Below are 18,106 nucleotides of genomic sequence, written 5' to 3'. Positions count from 1 at the left end.
TTAAAAATTATTTTATAGTTTTTAGTTTGATGTGCTTGAAAAGCGTGTTTTTTAGTTTTTTTAAACTATATTTATTTACGTTTACAATGTGCTTTGTACTAGTCGCTTTCCCCGGCGTCGTCCGGGATGTTTGAGAAAACATTGTATGATGATTTACGCAGCTATTCTAAAATTAGATAATAATATACAAAATAAAAAATCATCTCTCTCCCAACTGCATCTTTGATCTAATATTATAAATGCCAAAGTAACTCTGTCAGTTACGCTTTCACGCCTACACTACTGAACTGATATTGATAAAATTTGATATGAAGATAGAACTGAACTTAGGAAAGGACATAGGATACATTTTATCGTGGAAAAAAAGGAAAAGGGGTTGAAAGTTTGTATGGAAATTCCTTATTGTCAAACAAAAACATGTAAGATTCTTTCACACCTCAAACCACACATTTTTTTTTTGTTATTAGGCCTTATGTTATGCAGAAGTTATATTTTATAAATGTACCTAGAAATAGTGTCTATCTCACCGTACATATTAAATAATTGTTTTTCAACAGATTACTAAGAAACTCAGATCAAACGCTGAAGGACGGTGCAGAGTTAGAGGAAGTCGGCAGAGGGAAAAAGAAATATTCGCACGCACACTCGAGGGGCGACGAGTCTAAGGGCAAATTGTCAGAAATGCTTGTAGCTAGGGTGAGGATTGTTTATTCATTTATTTTTTATAGAGTCAATCAGGTTAGTTGTGAACAAGAGCAATTGTAACAATACCATAATATATCTTTTTATATAATTGCGAAACGTTTAAAAATACTTTAATCTAATAAATTTTCATAGATATTTTATAGAAAAAGAAAATATATATTGCTATTAGAAAAAGTTATTTAACATAGTTAAAAGTTTTTGGGGAGTGTTTCATATTGCCCCCGTTTACAATTATCTAATTACCTAATTAATTATGATCGACTATGTACCATATATCGTGAAATTATAAACACCGATAGATTATTATCTCGCTGGCTAGATTATCGCGATTTTGTAATCTAACGCTCCCAATTAAACGCATTATTTCTAAGTAAGTTATAATTTCTCGATGTGAGCTTTTTGCAACTTTAGATATACAAATCAATAGAAAAGTTGTGTTTAAGTAAATCGTAATAAGTCATAATTCATCGAAAACTTTATATCACTATTATTTTAAATACAATCTATTTACAAAATAGAGTCTTGTACACAATGGAAAATAGAGTGAGTAAAACAATGGGCATAGAGGTTTTTAATAATTATATACTAGCCGCTCGTTCCTCTCCTCTCCATCTCCCCCTCATCTTGAACCGGGTCAAAAACATATGACGCTCACAGATAACATGACTTTCTAGCGTTCAGAGTTTTTTAAAATTGGATCAGTAGACCCAGAAATTACATCCTAAAATGTCACAAACTTATAAATTCACAGACTTACTTCTATGGCATTAGTATAGATATATCAAATAAATATTTGTGACTTTTTACATCTGTGACATTTATTTCGTGCCAGACTGTCTGTTTCCTTCAAACAAAGGCAAAAGGTCATGGCATAATGTTTGTTATCATATATCAATTTCCAAGTAGGTCATTATATAATATATATGTGTAAACTATATGTAGTGAAATTATCATAATATCTTACGCCTATATTTGTTATTTTAATCACCATTCAAGGTTTCAATGTATAAATTTAGTTCACCAATAGTACTCCACATAATATAATATTTACATTTAACATATGAAATGAATTTTATCGCTATATTAAGAAAAATTTCCGAATGTTTTTTTATATCATAAAATAAACACACTTTTATTGGCTTCAACTCTGCGTTTGTGTGCTTGTGTGTTTGTGTGTTACCGATTCCTTTAGACTTGATTTAGTCAAAATTGTGTGTTATTTTCAGGGCCTTATAACTCCACAAATGTTGAAAAAATTACAACAAGAACTAACGTCAGATAAGCAAGAAAGAAGTAGTCGAGGCAAAACTAACAGAAATAGACGGAAATGAAAATTATTTGTATCATAGTTGTTTTGTGTGTGACAGTGCGAATGTCTAAATAAAGTGTATGTGAATAGTTAATATGTGTTTTATTTATTCTTTTGCGAAAAGTTTAAACATTAAAAAGATATTAAAGCAGGTTATGGCTGGATTTAGTCATTCTAGTTCGAAGGACTATCAGCGACGTTCCACTTTGCACTGTGCACGTGTCGCGATAAAACATACGGCACTTAAAAAGCTTATACTTTTAAAACTTATTTATCATCGCCAAACGTTGAGAACACATACAAAGATATATAGAAAACAATTTATATAATCGAGTAAAATATTAAAAAGATATTTTTTTTATTTCGAGGGATAGAGTGCCACATCTATTAGTATAATTGCAAATGTGGATCATTTAGACTCAATCGCAAAAAATTTACGATCCGGTTTAAAAACAATTCAATTCATGTGACATGTGCGAAATAATACTGTATACTTCGATCAACAATACAAACAGATTTAGATAACAGAGTAGATGTTATATATGATAACAGGTTACGTATGTACGTACGGTAATAACTGCATAATACATTTGGTTTCAACCTTATTACAACTTAGTTCAGCCTTATTATATAACCATGACAAAATACTAAAATCACATATCGTAAAAATTTATCTTATATCCTCTACTTACCTTGTTCGTGTTTCAACCAAACGTTGGTTGTTTGGCGAGACGAAGTTCTTGTGTTGATGCTATAAATCTTTTCTATATCCTCTTATACATAAAATTTCCGTGTCACAATTTTAGTTCCCATACTCTTCCGAAACGGCTGGATCGATTTTTTGTTTTTTTGCGAAATTTTATGTGCATATTAGGTAGGTCTGAGAATCGGTATATCTGTTTTTCATACCCCTAAATGATAAGAGAACAGAAGTTTAAGGTAAAGTTTAAGTTTTAAGGCAAAACAGCGTTTGTCGGGTCAGCCAGTAAATAAATGTAGTTTGATATTGCAAATCGAAGACTAACTAAAATATTTAGATCACGTTATCATGAAATACAACCAAACACAAAAAACTGAAATGAACAAAAGAATTTTTAACGATAGGCTACCGTTTATTTATGTCTCGCTGTTACTTATGTTGTCAAATCTTTTGTCTCTTCATATAGCTGTAAAAAATCAATTTTCATTAAAATGTTAACGGTAACAACTAACTTGTAACCAGTTCCCTTTTAAGCTGCGAACTAGTGGTCGATAAGAACGTACTTACTATATAGTTCAATAGTTCCAGCGTTATCATAATTGTTAAGAAATGACCTATTGACACATGTAATGCAGAAGAATTATCGTACGAAACCTCGAGGGTAGTTAAATTAATTGTTGATAGTATTAATTGCTCCCTGATACGCGACAGAACAAGATGAAGCAAACCCAATTAGCGTTAATTTTCGTATTATTTCAAAACTTGTGGATCGTTAATGGTATATACTTTCAAATCCATAAATTTACATAATTATTCGTGATGAGAATGTGAAGTTTATTAATACATAGTGTTCTTAGCTTATAGGACATTTGATGTGGACGGCGAAGAAACGATATTGGCATTTGAAAATGAGAAAATTAAAATTCAGTGCAAATCAGATTTTCCCATGATTTACTGCGGCTTTGTTAATCCACGGGGAGCACGGTTTTCGTAAGTTGTTTTCAACACTCACTTTTATTAGCTTCACCTGTATGTTTGTAACCGACTTCTTTAGAACAGACTCAATTCAAACTGTACATTTCTCATCTATCGGTGAAAATTCAATAAATTCATGAGTTTTTCTTAGTGTCCTGATAAGGATGGCCTGGATAAAATAATTTCTTTACGTATGCTCTGTATACGAGGAAGTGACACAATTTATTTGGTTCTATCATTAGAGCTGTGTTTTTTTAAACATATTTAACAATTTTTACTACCAGTTCGTTTTCATGTAAAGTTAGATTACAATCTTAGCTTTATGACGGTGACGCTAGTAATTTTAAACTAGATATGGCAATAAGTACGATGATGTTTTAAACGTTATTCTAATTATTCTACTAATAGCTGCGCCCCGCGGTTTCGCGGTTTCGCACGGAATATCGGGACAAAAAGTTGCCTGTATGTTATTACAGTTGTTCAGCTATCTACCTACCAAATTTCATTGCAATCGGTTTTGTAGTTTTTGCGTGAAAGAGCAACAAGCACACACACATCTTTAAAAACTTTCGCATTTATAATATTAGTAGGATAATTACCATTTTATTTGGTATTCGATTTTTATTTCATATGCCACATATGTTGGATGTTTATATGAAGGAAAAAAGGTAGCGCTAACTTAAAATCAATCACTATGACACAATTGTTCAAGTAGTATTATGACGATTGTTTACTAATAATCCATCAATTTACCATACGCAGATTTACAGATCTAGGCGTACACGCTGGCAGATGCGTTCATGAGATCAAAGCTAAAAAAACAGACAGTGGTGAGTGGAAATGCCATATCGGGAGGAAAACAGAAAGATTGGAAACGATCAAGAGGATTCAAGTGAGAGTTGTCAAGCAATTAGCAGCGGTCAAACCCAATATAACTACTAAGTATGGGAAGAGTATAACACTGTCTTGCGCGACCACGGGTGGCTTCATTCCTCTCAGCTATTGTCGGTTTGAACCGCCAAATGGCAAATCTTTTAGCATAGATCCAACAGTAACTGACGCAAAGTAAGTAATAACTATTCATATGAATTAATGTATGCAATGTATAGTTTGAGTGAAATGTGTGTTTTATTGTATTACTGCTTCTTATATTTTATGTTCGATCAAAGACCGAAAACGATCCTTGAGTGTAAATAATATCTAATTTGATATTCTTTAGACCATGGCTTCATTTGATTGGCATATGTTCTATACCTCGGCCAAATTGCATATTATACCTCTGTCATATCCGATCTGTGGTGTGTAGTAGTTTCCCAGCATGTTTATAATAATTGAAGAATATTCCACCGTTGCAATTATTTATTTGATTGTGTTTCTTTTCCAGTCCAATCCTAGGTAAATACTATTTTCCGTCCAATAGTAGTCTCGATAGAGGTGATTGTTGTGTCACGATTCGTAAAGTTAAAGCTGAGGATGTAGGCTTGTGGACGTGCGGCGCCGGCATGGACGATGGCAATGAACATACTGACACGATCAGAGTAGAAATCGAAGGTGAGACAAGTAATAGGGTAAAATAAAGGTAAATATGGCAAGAGGGAGACTAATAAGCAGCGATTGGTACTGTTTATTTAAAATTTTATTTTAAAAATAGACTAAAGAACATTTAAAAGGAAATGCCTTAATAATGGCGAAGTCTGAAACCCGTCTGCAATATTGTAAATTCATACGCCCATGGAGTGTCGCTATCCTAAAAAAGATTTTGGTTAATTATTTAATTAAACTTTATTAAAGTAACTATAAACTACTCAGGCTAAGACTAAGTATTGACTCTGTAACAATATGTCAAAGAAGGTTGTATAGAGTCAACCGTTAAATCCTACTATCCTATCCTACTAATATTATAAATGTGAAAGTTTGTAAGGATGTGTGTGTGTGTTTTTTGCTCTTTCACGCAAAAACTACTGAACTGATTGCAATGAAATTTGGTACGTAGACAGCTGAACAATTGGAATAACATATAGGCATCTTTTTATCCCGATATTCCTACGGGATACGGACTTACGCGGGTGAAACCGCGGGGCACAGCTAGTTAATAAATAAAGCTAGTTAAAAATTAGATTTTAAATGGCTGTTTTTTTTTCATCTAGATTTCAAGGTTATGTGAACATATTATTATACTTAGATCAATTCTCATTGTTAACGTAAATATGAATTTCACAAGGAATGCACACAATGTCCACGGCATCTGCCACGGGAGTAACCATTGGAGGCATAATTATAGCCGCTACAATGGGTTTGCTCGGATACGTAGCATGGAAGAAATGGCGGTTGCTAGGAGTTGCACCCCAGGAACCAGAGGCAATGGAGATGGAGCATAGAGCTGATACACCGTCGCCTAGACCTTCCAGAGCTGTTCCTAGTGTGGTAGTACAATCGCCGTCTACTCCTGGCTCGTCTCCGTTGATGTCGAGTACACGGTCATAAATATAGGTATAGGATATCTCAAAATGTACTGGCGTAATGATTTTCGAGTTTGAAACAGCTTCGGAATGAAGCTTATGAGACTACATTGGGATATTTCAAATAATTTCTTTGGGAACCCGGTTTATTTATTCTGGTGCAATATTAAATAATCAGATTTGTAAATAATTTTTCAAAATACATTGTTATAAACACCACGAACACGCTTACCCGAAAATCAAATATTATTTAAAACAATGCATTATTTAAATATATGGGCCTAGTCTTACGATATTAACAATTATCTGGATCTGTTGTGTATAATAAATAGTTCTGGAATATTTTTAGATAAGTATCGCCATTAAAATAAAGCTGAATGTAAGCAATGGTTGACTTTAATGTGTTATATAATAAGTAGTGTAGATTTGTACTTATATGACTTTTGTTAACAGGTTAACAATAATAGGTTGTTGATATTGAGATGTCGTTAAATATTTATTATATCACGTTTTCTTGAGTTTTACTTGAATCTTTTTTTTAGAAAATAAATAAATTAGTCTTGACTGAAAAGACTAACGTTCTTATTTGGATTTAGTTCGAGACAACAATTACTACCATTTTAAAATTACATATTTCAATTCTTTACATTTGAGTCTTTTTTTATGATGCCTTTATCTATATTTTTAATTTCTATTTTTCTTATAATCTTTTTTCATATTATTTATCTAAAGCTATCCTCTGTCTCGATCGAATTCCAAGCAATATAATTATTAAAGCAACTGAAAAATAAAAAATAATTTATACAATATTTAATTCCTGGAATTTATAAGAATTAAATGTTTAATTTGTAAATTAAATTATGTATACTTGCACCATAACTCACAAAATATAAAATTAAACATATTTTTTATTATAGCGGATTTATTATTCTCTATATTCTATAACCCCCCCCAACCCACCCAATTATTCTATGACGCAAAAGCATATAGCATATTTAATAGTAACCTAAAGTTACATAAACTTTTGAATTGAAAAATAGATGAATTTTCAAATTAGGAATAATCATTTTAGAATGAAGTATCAACTTGGACGGTAGGATATTATTATAGGCCTATGGCGAAGGTCGCACGGGTTCCCGTCTTATATTCCAATGATTTTATTGTTAAAAAAAGTTAAAAAGAAATATACATTCAGAAACATTTTAATGGTGTAAAACTAAAAATTAAAATTCAGATGCTGCAATGTTATCCTCACTATTTTTGGAAAGATAAAAGAAAACCAAGTTTATACACACTTCTTAATTTTTATTCTTAATAAAGAAGATTTCATAATTATTATTTATTATTATTAATTAATTACACATATGTTATACAGCTTTACCATCAATATCAAATTCATATATAGGTGTACTTAGCCTTGTAGTGGACTCAAAATATATACACTGAGATAAAACTTAATTCTACTATCAAAATCTTATTTAAGTACATAATACATAAATTAAAATTAAATATTTACAATTTCAAGAAAAGGAAATGAATAAAGAATGTGTGATATTTTCTCTAAAATAAATGGAAAGATTAGTATACAAAAAGACTAACATTTAATAAAAAATGAAGGGTATTCTATTTTTGTTATTATTTAAAACTTATATAGAAAATACAAAACAATTAAGCAAATTTTATAGAAATGACCTTGAATAGCTTATTTTTAACAGATGCTTATGAAAACATCAGTTATACTGATTATTTTAATTTAAACATAAATATGGGATCTACCAATGACATACACATTTCTTAGTGTTTACTTACAATACCAACAAATACTAATGACTAATAACTACTAATAACTAGGATGATTAAGCATTATAGCTAATCGTTCCATATTGACTGCATACACAGAATGACAAGCTATCACATTCTTATGGACCAATAATGTGTTGTAAAATTCATCTATTGTTAATTTTTCGTCATTCGCTTCTGCATCTGTTGAACTGAAAAGAAAAATATAAATTGCTGTAATAAATATGTTTGTTGTAGGTACTCAATGTTATTGAAATGAAAGAAAATTACAAACTAATTAAAGATGAAGAATATAGAGTGTATTTTCTATTTATAGTCATTTTATCTCTCATAATTGTTTATTTTTTATTTATTTAATATCTATGGATAAGTAACTTGTAAACCAAATATCTAAACATTATTCATAAAATAATCTATATCCTTACACACATAAAATTTCAGCAATAACAATGAACATACAAAATAACTGGATAAAACTTAGATACATTTAAAAACATACCTGCATGCAATTTCATATGCCGCAGAGTGTTCAACTTCATCAATTGTAGGGGGGCATCTAGGTCCCAAAGCATCCACACCATCGTCCACAATCACCCTGCCTTCACTCTGAGGATCATACAACTTGTTGGTACCCCTTAACCACATATTGGGCATGTCCCCACCAACATCATACATAAAGTGTTTATTCCGTAATTTATAACCTTTCCGTTGAGATACCACAGCGCTTATGACGTTTTTGAGGAAGTTCTGTACTGCAGTTACTATTAAATCTGCTGCTTCATCATCTGCACCTTCAAGGCCGAGTTCCCAGGCTGCGAGCATGAACCGGCCAACTACAAGTGCATGGTCTGGCAGGAATATCTCCTGGAAATTGATTTGTGAAGATATAACAATGAGTCATATATATTTCAGTAGTCAATACATACTAAAGGTATGTAAATACATTTTTCTATTAAACCATGTATACATCTATTAACATCTATTACATTGTGTTTGATTAAATAGTCAATAACTCAAAAAGTTTTGACTGCAGATGGACTGAGTACTGATATTTATTACTTATTCTCTTGAGAGAATAAATAATTTTTTTTGCACACTATGCTACATCTATTTGTTGGTTTATATATAAAAGTAAATATATGGGGAAAATATTGTCTCACCTGGGCTGCATACTTAACACCATCACTACCCGCGCCTGGAGGGGAATTCGGTGGAAGATATTCCAGTAAGTCAGCTGGTTCAAAGTTTGACTTTTCGGAAGTTCGCGAGGTTCTCTTATGGCGTCTGCTGTTTCTATTATGTGAGATAGCTTTCTCTTGGGCAATGGTTATCGATGTTTCAGCTAGACCCTCGACTTTATTGAGTAGAGCCAACAAGAAATCATTATGAAAATGTATTTGTTCTGATGTCAACATAGTACGAGCTTCCATATCGAACTCCTCCTTTGTAAGTTTCATTCGAAACCATTGTTTCATATGATTGTAATATTTTGTTGATTTATCCCCTAGAATTTCGTTGAGTTTTCGTCGCGCTATTGTAAGTGTATCTGAGGTCATTTTGTGCAAAATTACTATTACTTTATTAATTATTTCGGCTATGTAGTTTTTATTTGATTATTTCTTTATTTTGTTGTAGAGATTTAACATAAAGTACATTGACAATACGACGTCAACTGTCAATGTACTTTTTTTTAGATTTAATTGCTTAGATACGAGAACTTTAAGCCAATGTCTATGTACTATTTAAGTCAGATTGGTCAAATATATGTGGTAGTCGAACATGCCTCGGCACGAATTGTGCCAGCTCGCACCGGGGAAGTACCACACCGCCATAGAAGACCGGCGTGAAATAGCGTTCTGCTGTGTTTCGTTCGGTGAGTGGGGGAGCCGAAGGCCCATATCATTTTCCTTACCCTTCCCAGTCCTCTCCTTAATCCACTCGACAATCATTTGTTAATCCCTTCCTAATTTAAAGTCGGCAATCCATTTGTAGAAGCGTAAGGTCTGCAATGGACCTTATGCCTTTCCAAATGTTCATGGGCGGTGGTACCGCTTACCATTAGGCGTCCCATCAGCTCCATTGCTGACGGTGATATAAAAAAAAAGGAAAAAAAATGAGAAATGGAAATAGATTGAATGTAATATTATTTATCTATTTTACGGAAGTTATTAATTATACGCCAGAGTATTGTAAAAGATAATTTACACTCAACTCTATAAAAATTATAACAACATTATTATAGCGGATCTTACAACAAAACAATACTGCACAAACCAAATATTTTGAATATTGTCGCTACTTTCAAAATCAATTCGTGCCGAAGCATGCTTGACTCCCACTCTATGAATTATATGTAATGTATGGAAACATACTAGACTCTAAGTGGATTAGCTTTAGTATATTTAGTTATATAGTCAGTGTCATTGTGTAAATACATAGTACGTGCTTAATGTAATTAAATATGTGTTTTGCGATGAAACAATAGGAATACCAACATCCTTAATCTCGGAGTCACGCAGTCATTATCTCATCTGTCGCGTCTATTTCAGACTATTTTAAGGCGGATTCCTTAAACCAGCAGACCAAATGTGGGCGCACCTTTACATTGCGTAGCAGGTTACATAGTCATCAAAAAAATAACAGGAGTGTCCTGCTAGACTGCTAAAGGTGAATACCCACGGTCCGTAAGACGACTGTTTGTCGCGATAGATAGATAAATAACCGGTCGTCCCGGCTCCACTTGGGTTGACCCGGGAAATAAAGCCTAGGGGTATATGACACTCACAGATAGCGTGGATTTAAATTATAAAGTAATTTTTAAAATTGATTCAGTGCATCTAGAGATTGCCACATGAAACACAAATTCTCAGATTCTAAAATTCACAAACTGTTTGCCTCTTTGTAATAATAGTATGGATAATAACTAATCAATTATATTAAAGCACAGATAACATCATCATCATCAACAGCCCATATATATTCTCACTGCTGTGACACAGGCCTCCCGTGAGGGGTTTAGGCCCTAATCCACCAAGCTGGCCAAGTGCGGTTTGGCAGATGTCACTCGTCGACGAATTTTTGATTCTCAGACATTTCCTCACGATGTTTTCCTTCACAGTTTCAAGATAACATAATACTATACTATTAAAGTAACTAAATCTGGATTTTTAAAATATTTCAACAACAAACAGCCTTGAACTAAAAGCATATTATACATATTTCCGTATCGCAGGAGTCATAAAGTACAAGTGGTTTATATTATGTAGGTATGTTTAATTGCTGTGCCAATAAAATAGAAGGCCACGTTATACTGTCTACTGGTAGGTATCATCAACACCTTTGAGTGTTCGCTAATTTTTGGTATATAATTGACACTATTAAGGTGCAAAATTAAAAAAAAAACTGACAACTGACTGAAACGCTATGTTTCTTTGGTCCACATGGCGCATTTGGCCCTGATCTTTCTAGACGTTGGACCAAACAAAACGAATTTTGAGAATCAATCCATGAAAAAATAAGAGCCAATAAAAATAAAGTGGCCAGGCTTCCAGTAATATGACCTTGAATCCGGTACAGAATTGGAAAGAATCTTTATCGTATAGAATTTTTTACATAATTTTTTATTATAATAAAAACAATATTCTTATAAAAATTTTATTAACTTATCTGTTAGTAATTTATCTCATGAATACTATAATTATATAATGAATTAAAACAACACAGAAGACTTATATATATTTATTATATTCTTGGACTTAATTTAATTTGTACACCGTTTTCTGATCTTAAAACAAGATCGGAGCACAATTGCGGCTCCATGTCTACTGGCAATACCTTGAAGTTTTTTATGATTCCCGCCAAGGTTATTTTTAATTCCATCATCGCGAATTTTTGACCTGAAAAAAAAAAGATTCTTGAATGTAAAATTTAATACAACATTTTATTAGTTACGGGTCATGAGAAAGCGCCGAGAAATCGCAGACATACCACAAAAACCTTTATTGATCCATCATAGATTTCTACCTATAGCACATTTTGGCACAAAATTAAAGTAAAACTCAATCACTTTAAAAGGGATTGACCGATTTTATATTCAGGAGATCTGAAAATGGGACGTAAGCTCATTTTTTTCTCCAAAGTGATACCCAAAATTGTCCTGGTAGTACTACGTTTATTAGGTACAAAAGTTCCTACCAATACAGTTCCTAGGACCGGCACTGAATGCGAGCCACGAGAAAGCATTCTTCCCAGACATGGCAGCAGACTCAGTGAACCTCTCGGGCCGAAACTCCATTGGGTTTTCATACAAAGCCGGACTTCTTTGCATATGAATTATATCTACGATTACTGATGTGTTCTTCTTTATTCGTAACCCGGCTAATACTAAGAAAAAAATAAAGAGCGCGTTAAATATATTCAAGTGTTATTCTTCTTGTATTTCAGTCTGTTGGTAATATTTAGTGAAATAAATCCTTTAATTTAGATACCTACTTTAAATTTAACAATTGAAGAACGACGAATAAAATATTATTAAGCATTTTTTATATATAATAAATACATTAAACGAGGAAAATTGTGGAATACATTATGTAAATAAAAATACACACATAAGAACGATGTTTGTTTTTGAACAACTTACCCGAGTCCTTTGTAATAAGTCTCTCTATTAGAGGTACAGAGGGAAATATTCTTAAAGATTCTTTAATTACCAGCTCTAAATATTTCATTTGTTGCAAATCACTGCAAATAGATAGAATTTATATTATGTGACGTGAAAATAGAATAGAGAAATATAGAAAATTATACGCTTTATTAACAAATAGTCTACCTGTAAGTAGGATCCCTGCTCAGATCATCGCCAAGAATTCGTTTTTGTTCATCTAAAATCTTTTCCTGTACATCCACGTGCTTGGACACACAAAATAATGCGAAGCATATGCCTGACGTCGTTGTGTCATGGCCCTATTAAATTTATTATTATTGTATGAATACTTTATGAATATTTAATTTTTAGTTTTATAGCATTGAAATGCTTTATAAATGAGAAATTTTGAATGAATAGAAAAAATTTGATCACGAGGCAGGGATCACGGGTGGCCGAGAGGCTAGGCGTTGCTACGGTTAGGCAAGAAACGCAGGTTCGTATCCTGCCTCGTGATCAAATTTTTCTATTCTTTCAAAATTTCTCATACTTTATGAATAGTTTATTATCAGTTGTTAAGTAATTGTAACGTTATATTAATTTTAGATATAACTCGAGGTACGTCACATAGTAACGAACTCAAAACTGATAGTAGTAAGATTTGATGAGATCTTATTATGGAAAATGAAGGAGAGGGATTTGAAGGATTTAAATTTAGGCTAAATTAATACACTCATACATAATACTAGTTGTGCCCCGCGGCTTTACCGGTAGTACCTGTCATATGTCCTAAAGCTTTCCTCAATAAATGTGCTATGTTACACTGAAATAATTTTTCAAAACGGACCAGTTCCTGAGATAGTTCCTAAAATTAGCGCGTTCAACCAACCATGCAAATAAACAAACTCTTCAGTTTTACATTATTAGTATAGATGAATGTAGCAAAGATTGTAAAACTTCCAAAGACAAAGAGTTCATGAATATTGAGCTTATTTTTTTAAACCCTTTAAAGGCATGTTTAGAAAAACATAAATAATATAAAAGATTATTTCGTATTATATTATAAAAAGTATATATATTTATTATTATTTTTTTTTTAAGTCATCGTCGGCAATGGAGCTGGTGAGTCGCCTGATGGTAAGCGCTACTACCACCCATGAACATTTGGAGAGGCGTAAGGTCGATTGCAGACCTTACACCTCTATAAATAAATTGCCGACTTCAGATTGGAAAGGGATGAAGAAATGATTGACGAGAAGAATATAGGAAAGGACTGGGAAGGGTGAGGGAAAGGGTTTGAGCATCTGGCTCCCCCATTCACCGAACGAACAAAGCAGTATGCTATTTCACACCGGTTTTCTTTGGGGTACTATCCCGGTGCGAGCTAGCCCAATTTGTACCGAATCGTGCTCGACTACCACATACAAAATTACATATAACTATACATTACCTCAAACATAAATGTGTCAACTTCTTCACGCACTTGTTCATCATTAATTTTTACCCCATCAATTTCAGACAAGAGCAATAAATCCAAAAAGGCGTGTTTATTTTTAATACCTGAAAGACAGGTACGTTAAGATAAGGAAATGTTCATGTTAATAACATTTATAAAGTGCAAGGTCAGTAATTTATTACATAATTTACATAAATTATATAATAATTTGTGTGCATTCATATTATTCATAATGATGCGGTTTTGCTCTACTCACAAATCTATCACTTAGATGTCGATAATTCAAAGTTTTACCCTCGTAATTTTAAATAGTTTTTATTTAAGGGATGCTGATGAAAATGGTCTATCTTAGGGTCCCTTACTTATAGGTTTATGGCGAGTTAGATAAATATGTTGTACTCACATTTTATATTTTCAATTTCATGTATTTTATTTTAAAAATAAAAACATAATAATTACCAAGCTCAGCGTTATCTTCTAGCGTGTGAATGTTGGCTTCTTGCAGTTCCCTCTTTCGTAGTTCAATAATTTTCTTAGTATACCCGTGTAATACACTTAAAGCTTCTTGTTGTGTTCTGTTATACCTTGTTATTTTAAATATTGCATCTTCACCCATGAACGGATTACGCATTCTTAAAGATAATATTTTTGTCAAACTAAAAGAAAGTTTAGAAAAATCTTTAGAAATAAGTTACAATTTATATAATGATTATTTATAAGTACATGAAGTAACTTACGCTTCAATAGATTTAACGTATTTTGAATTACTGTTATCTTGTGCATTAATAGATACACCCATAACAGATTCTGGCGAAAATGAAACGTATTGTTAATTTAAAAGATTAATTGGTAAACAAAAATAGATAACACAGTTCTTAGATAATATGAATATATCGGTATGATTTATGAAGCAATTGTAATATATTGCCAATCAAAATGAAATAAATTTAAAACGAAATTCAAAGCTAGAGTGCAGTACAATATGGAAAAAAGTTAATAATGGAATAATATTATATTTTTCTCACCCGTCACATTATCCAGTGCATTCAGAGCTATGATAGGAAAAAGATCAAACGGTATTTCGTTACAATATGTCGATTTCAGTTTATTGATGAGTACTTTCTCGTTTTTTAAAAAGACGGGCAAAAAATTTTGCAAAATGTTAAAATGGAATGCGGGCGTCAGAAATTTGCGGTGCATACGCCATCTGTTGCCTGAAATAAACAAAATCTTCTTTAAATATATTGTTTTCATTAAAATAAAATAAATTCCACAAGAAGTAAAGAGTCCTTTTTTTTACATTTGAAAATACATATATATTTATGTTTTAATCCAATACTCACGTTATTCATTAATATTATTAAAGTACTTTGATTTCAAATTTAAGTTTATTTGCCTTTACCTGTTGAGGTCAGAAGTCCAAAACCAAGCCAGTCATGTAAAAAATCGTACGATTTTCCTTTCGTTATCAATTCGGAATGTGATATTAAGGGCTGAAAAATGCATGTTTATTAATATATGTTCCCATTTCTTACGAATAATTAGTAATAAATGAACTTCTATATTATTTGAGAACAACTCAATTACATATTTTAAAATTGACCAGTGATTAACATATTTTTATGATTAAAGATAAATGTAATGCGTGAATTAATGAATGAATAAGATTGACCACATATTTGTCTTGATTAATTGACAAATACGATACGAAGGCACTCCTGTAATTAACATATTTAAATACATATATAAAATATAGCATAAGATATCGCTACTCATTGATATTTACCATGTAAACTAACACGTGTATCCTTGTAACTAGATAATTTTCTTAGTGATATTTAAGTCGAGAAGTAGTTTGTTTATATAATAATAAATATAATGGCTAATAATAATTTTAAGGGCTTTTGTGTGTGTTTTCAAAAGACTTGATATCTACCTACTGACCGTAATCAAGTATCGTGAATCTGAGATTTTTTTATGTTAGAGCGAGAAACCGAGCTGGTGGTTCACCCGATGGTAATCGATCACCATCAACTATGAACATTGGCAGAGGTAGGGTCTCTGCATATGCGTTTCCCGCTCTTGGTTATAGATAACCTCGATGCGAGCTGGACCAATTATTTATTATTTATGGAGATATACTGGAGAGATATATTTATAGTAATGAATAAGAAGTGAAGTTACATTTTCCCTATGTGGGGTATGGATTAGGTGATAAGCCTTCTGTGTCCTGCCAGACCGAGTATTTTTTTTTGTGCGTCTCCATCGGGAATCAAACCCAGGACCCCTACGCTCACTCGTTAATCACTGTGCCAAGGAGGCGGTAATAGTAATCAATAGATGTTATATATACCTCAATATATTTCGGATGATACAAGACAACGTATGGCTGGTTAAACAAATGAACCCGGACAGCGTCGCCGTAGGTTTTTTGAAAGTATTGTAAGAGCGGAAGAAACTCTGAAACAAATTATGTTATGAGTATAATTCAATTATTATGGCATTATTGTGGATAACATCACCACGGCTTGAAACGGTGAAGATATAGAATAGAATAATTAATTGGTACCTATGTGTTATTATATTATATATGTGGTTGGTATTATTACAAGAAAATAACGATAAAATGAATGATTTATTTTTTTGTTATTGCCAATTTGCATTTTCTACTAAGTACCTATAGGATTATAGATATTGTTATACTATAACTATATACTTTATATATATAAAATTGAAGGGTTTGTTTGTATGTTTGCTTGAAGGCGCATTGTAATCATAGGGTTGATTTGTATGAAATTTGTCACAAAGTTTTTGACCCGAGACAGGACATAGGATAGTTTTTATCCCGGAAATCGGAAACAATGCGGAGAAAATCCCGGGATTGACTTTTGTTATGGTGCCGCGGGCGGATATCTAGTACCTAACTACTAAAATCTTGGAGAAATATTTAAATTTTTATAAATCGGGATATTATGATAAAATGTGAGATATGCTTTTAAACGCGGAAAATTTCGTGGAATATGTTCTACATGTGAAAATGGTTAAGAATTTAAGCACTTTCCCAAGTGTATCCCCATGTTGTTTTAAAATGAAAGTTGTCTGTAAATATCAAGGCCGTATTTTATTTCATCAGTGCAAATTTCCTGTCTACCTATAATATTCTTGATATCACTAATTTATATTTTTGCATGTGCTTAGAGGTAACTTGGTTAATATTATGACTAAAAATAATGTAGCTTTTATTATACATTTTATTTTACAATACGTGTAATATGACAAACTACGTTGAAGACCATGGCTTTTATTGAGAACTTGGCGTTTAGGTCAAAGATCGAGCAGTAATATAATAATACCTGTATTTTATTAAAATTTATTTATTAGTACGGCATACTCTAAATGAATATCAAACAGTGGTACAAAGGATTACATAAAGAAATCCGGAAAAACGAATCCGGTAATCATAAATCGGATCCGGCGATCGGATCTAGCGATTTTTGATAAAAACAAAAAATAATAAACGTTTGTTACTTTAAGATACACATAAGAATCATTCATTATTTTTCAACAGTCTTTTCGGTCGCAGACTTTATTTGCTGTTCTGTAAGAAGTCAACAAGCATATGACAAAATTAAGAGGCCGTTCAAAAAATACATCACATTAAAATCAACAGCCACAGGCTAATCTCCTTTTTCTTGCTCTTCCCAGTCCTTTCATTTATTCCTCTCGGCAATCCTCTTTTAATCCCTTTCCAATTTAAAGTTGTCAATCTGTTTCTTTCTGTAACCTTCCTATGCGAACGTATTTTATGACCAGCCCCTGACACTACTTGTTTTTTACGACGTTTATTTTAGAATCAAAATGGGTCTATTTTTGTTTAAAATTTCAACTTATCGAGATGGAAAATATTATTAAGAAACTGTAATGGACAATACCATCTCTAAAAATGGGTAGCCGGGGCGAAGTGTTATATATACTGTATAATATTGTTATTTATTTTGTATTCGGCAGACATCACATACTGTGTAGAGAAGTGTAAGTATCACCTATATGCCGATGACCT

At 32.2% G+C, this 18,106-nt stretch overlaps 4 protein-coding genes across 5 annotated transcripts in view; 2 read left to right on the top strand and 2 right to left on the bottom strand.

Annotated features, from left to right (window-relative positions):
- LOC119833697 (ATP-dependent RNA helicase SUV3 homolog, mitochondrial) overlaps positions 1-2,108 on the top strand; it is an 11,021-nt gene extending 8,913 nt beyond the window's left edge. For both annotated transcript variants that reach the window (XM_038357845.1, XM_038357846.1), the window contains exons 14-15: positions 558-696; positions 1,932-2,108. In XM_038357845.1, coding sequence (XP_038213773.1) covers positions 558-696; positions 1,932-2,036 — 244 coding nt within the window. In that variant the 3' untranslated portion in view covers positions 2,037-2,108. The remainder of the gene's footprint in view (positions 1-557; positions 697-1,931) is intronic.
- A 1,472-nt stretch (positions 2,109-3,580) lies between these two features.
- Positions 3,581-6,629, top strand: LOC119833698. Its single transcript, XM_038357847.1, has 4 exons — positions 3,581-3,704; positions 4,452-4,754; positions 5,074-5,240; positions 5,911-6,629. The coding sequence occupies exons 1-4, from the start codon at positions 3,661-3,663 to the stop codon at positions 6,171-6,173; spliced, it is 777 nt and encodes a 258-aa protein (XP_038213775.1). The 5' UTR covers positions 3,581-3,660; the 3' UTR covers positions 6,174-6,629.
- An 857-nt stretch (positions 6,630-7,486) lies between these two features.
- On the bottom strand, positions 7,487-9,599 carry LOC119833612 (transcriptional adapter 1-like). The gene is made up of 3 exons (XM_038357702.1): positions 9,109-9,599; positions 8,448-8,812; positions 7,487-8,139 (listed from the first exon to the last, which is right to left on the bottom strand). The coding sequence occupies exons 1-3, from the start codon at positions 9,502-9,504 to the stop codon at positions 7,989-7,991; spliced, it is 912 nt and encodes a 303-aa protein (XP_038213630.1). The 5' UTR covers positions 9,505-9,599; the 3' UTR covers positions 7,487-7,988.
- A 2,074-nt stretch (positions 9,600-11,673) lies between these two features.
- The window catches only part of LOC119833550 (cytochrome P450 4d2-like), a 13,287-nt gene continuing 6,854 nt past the window's right edge, over positions 11,674-18,106 (bottom strand). Inside the window, exons 2-11 of the mRNA XM_038357607.1 lie at positions 16,400-16,506; positions 15,449-15,539; positions 15,072-15,260; positions 14,784-14,853; positions 14,506-14,702; positions 14,041-14,150; positions 12,777-12,910; positions 12,588-12,688; positions 12,143-12,331; positions 11,674-11,844 (exon numbers count right to left, since the gene is read on the bottom strand). Of these exons, the coding sequence (XP_038213535.1) occupies positions 11,690-11,844; positions 12,143-12,331; positions 12,588-12,688; positions 12,777-12,910; positions 14,041-14,150; positions 14,506-14,702; positions 14,784-14,853; positions 15,072-15,260; positions 15,449-15,539; positions 16,400-16,506 (1,343 nt within the window). The 3' untranslated portion in view covers positions 11,674-11,689. The remainder of the gene's footprint in view (positions 11,845-12,142; positions 12,332-12,587; positions 12,689-12,776; positions 12,911-14,040; positions 14,151-14,505; positions 14,703-14,783; positions 14,854-15,071; positions 15,261-15,448; positions 15,540-16,399; positions 16,507-18,106) is intronic.

This window comes from Zerene cesonia, chromosome 17 (assembly GCF_012273895.1).
Source record: "Zerene cesonia ecotype Mississippi chromosome 17, Zerene_cesonia_1.1, whole genome shotgun sequence".
Classification (NCBI taxonomy): domain Eukaryota; kingdom Metazoa; phylum Arthropoda; class Insecta; order Lepidoptera; family Pieridae; genus Zerene; species Zerene cesonia.
The sequence above is the reverse complement of the archived record's forward strand: the minus strand, read 5'-3'. Positions and strand labels throughout refer to the sequence as shown.

Coding starts and splice junctions, on each gene's coding strand:
- LOC119833612 (XM_038357702.1), bottom strand. CDS start 9,504: ATGACCTCAGATACACTTACAATAGCGCGACGAAAACTCAACGAAATT. Junction 8,813..9,108: donor GTGTTAAGTATGCAGCCCAG/GTGAGACAATAT, acceptor ATCAATTTCCAG/GAGATATTCCTGCCAGACCA. Junction 8,140..8,447: donor GCATATGAAATTGCATGCAG/GTATGTTTTTAA, acceptor TTTTCTTTTCAG/TTCAACAGATGCAGAAGCGA.
- LOC119833698 (XM_038357847.1), top strand. CDS start 3,661: ATGATTTACTGCGGCTTTGTTAATCCACGGGGAGCACGGTTTTC. Junction 3,705..4,451: donor CCACGGGGAGCACGGTTTTC/GTAAGTTGTTTT, acceptor TACCATACGCAG/ATTTACAGATCTAGGCGTAC. Junction 4,755..5,073: donor CCAACAGTAACTGACGCAAA/GTAAGTAATAAC, acceptor TTTCTTTTCCAG/TCCAATCCTAGGTAAATACT.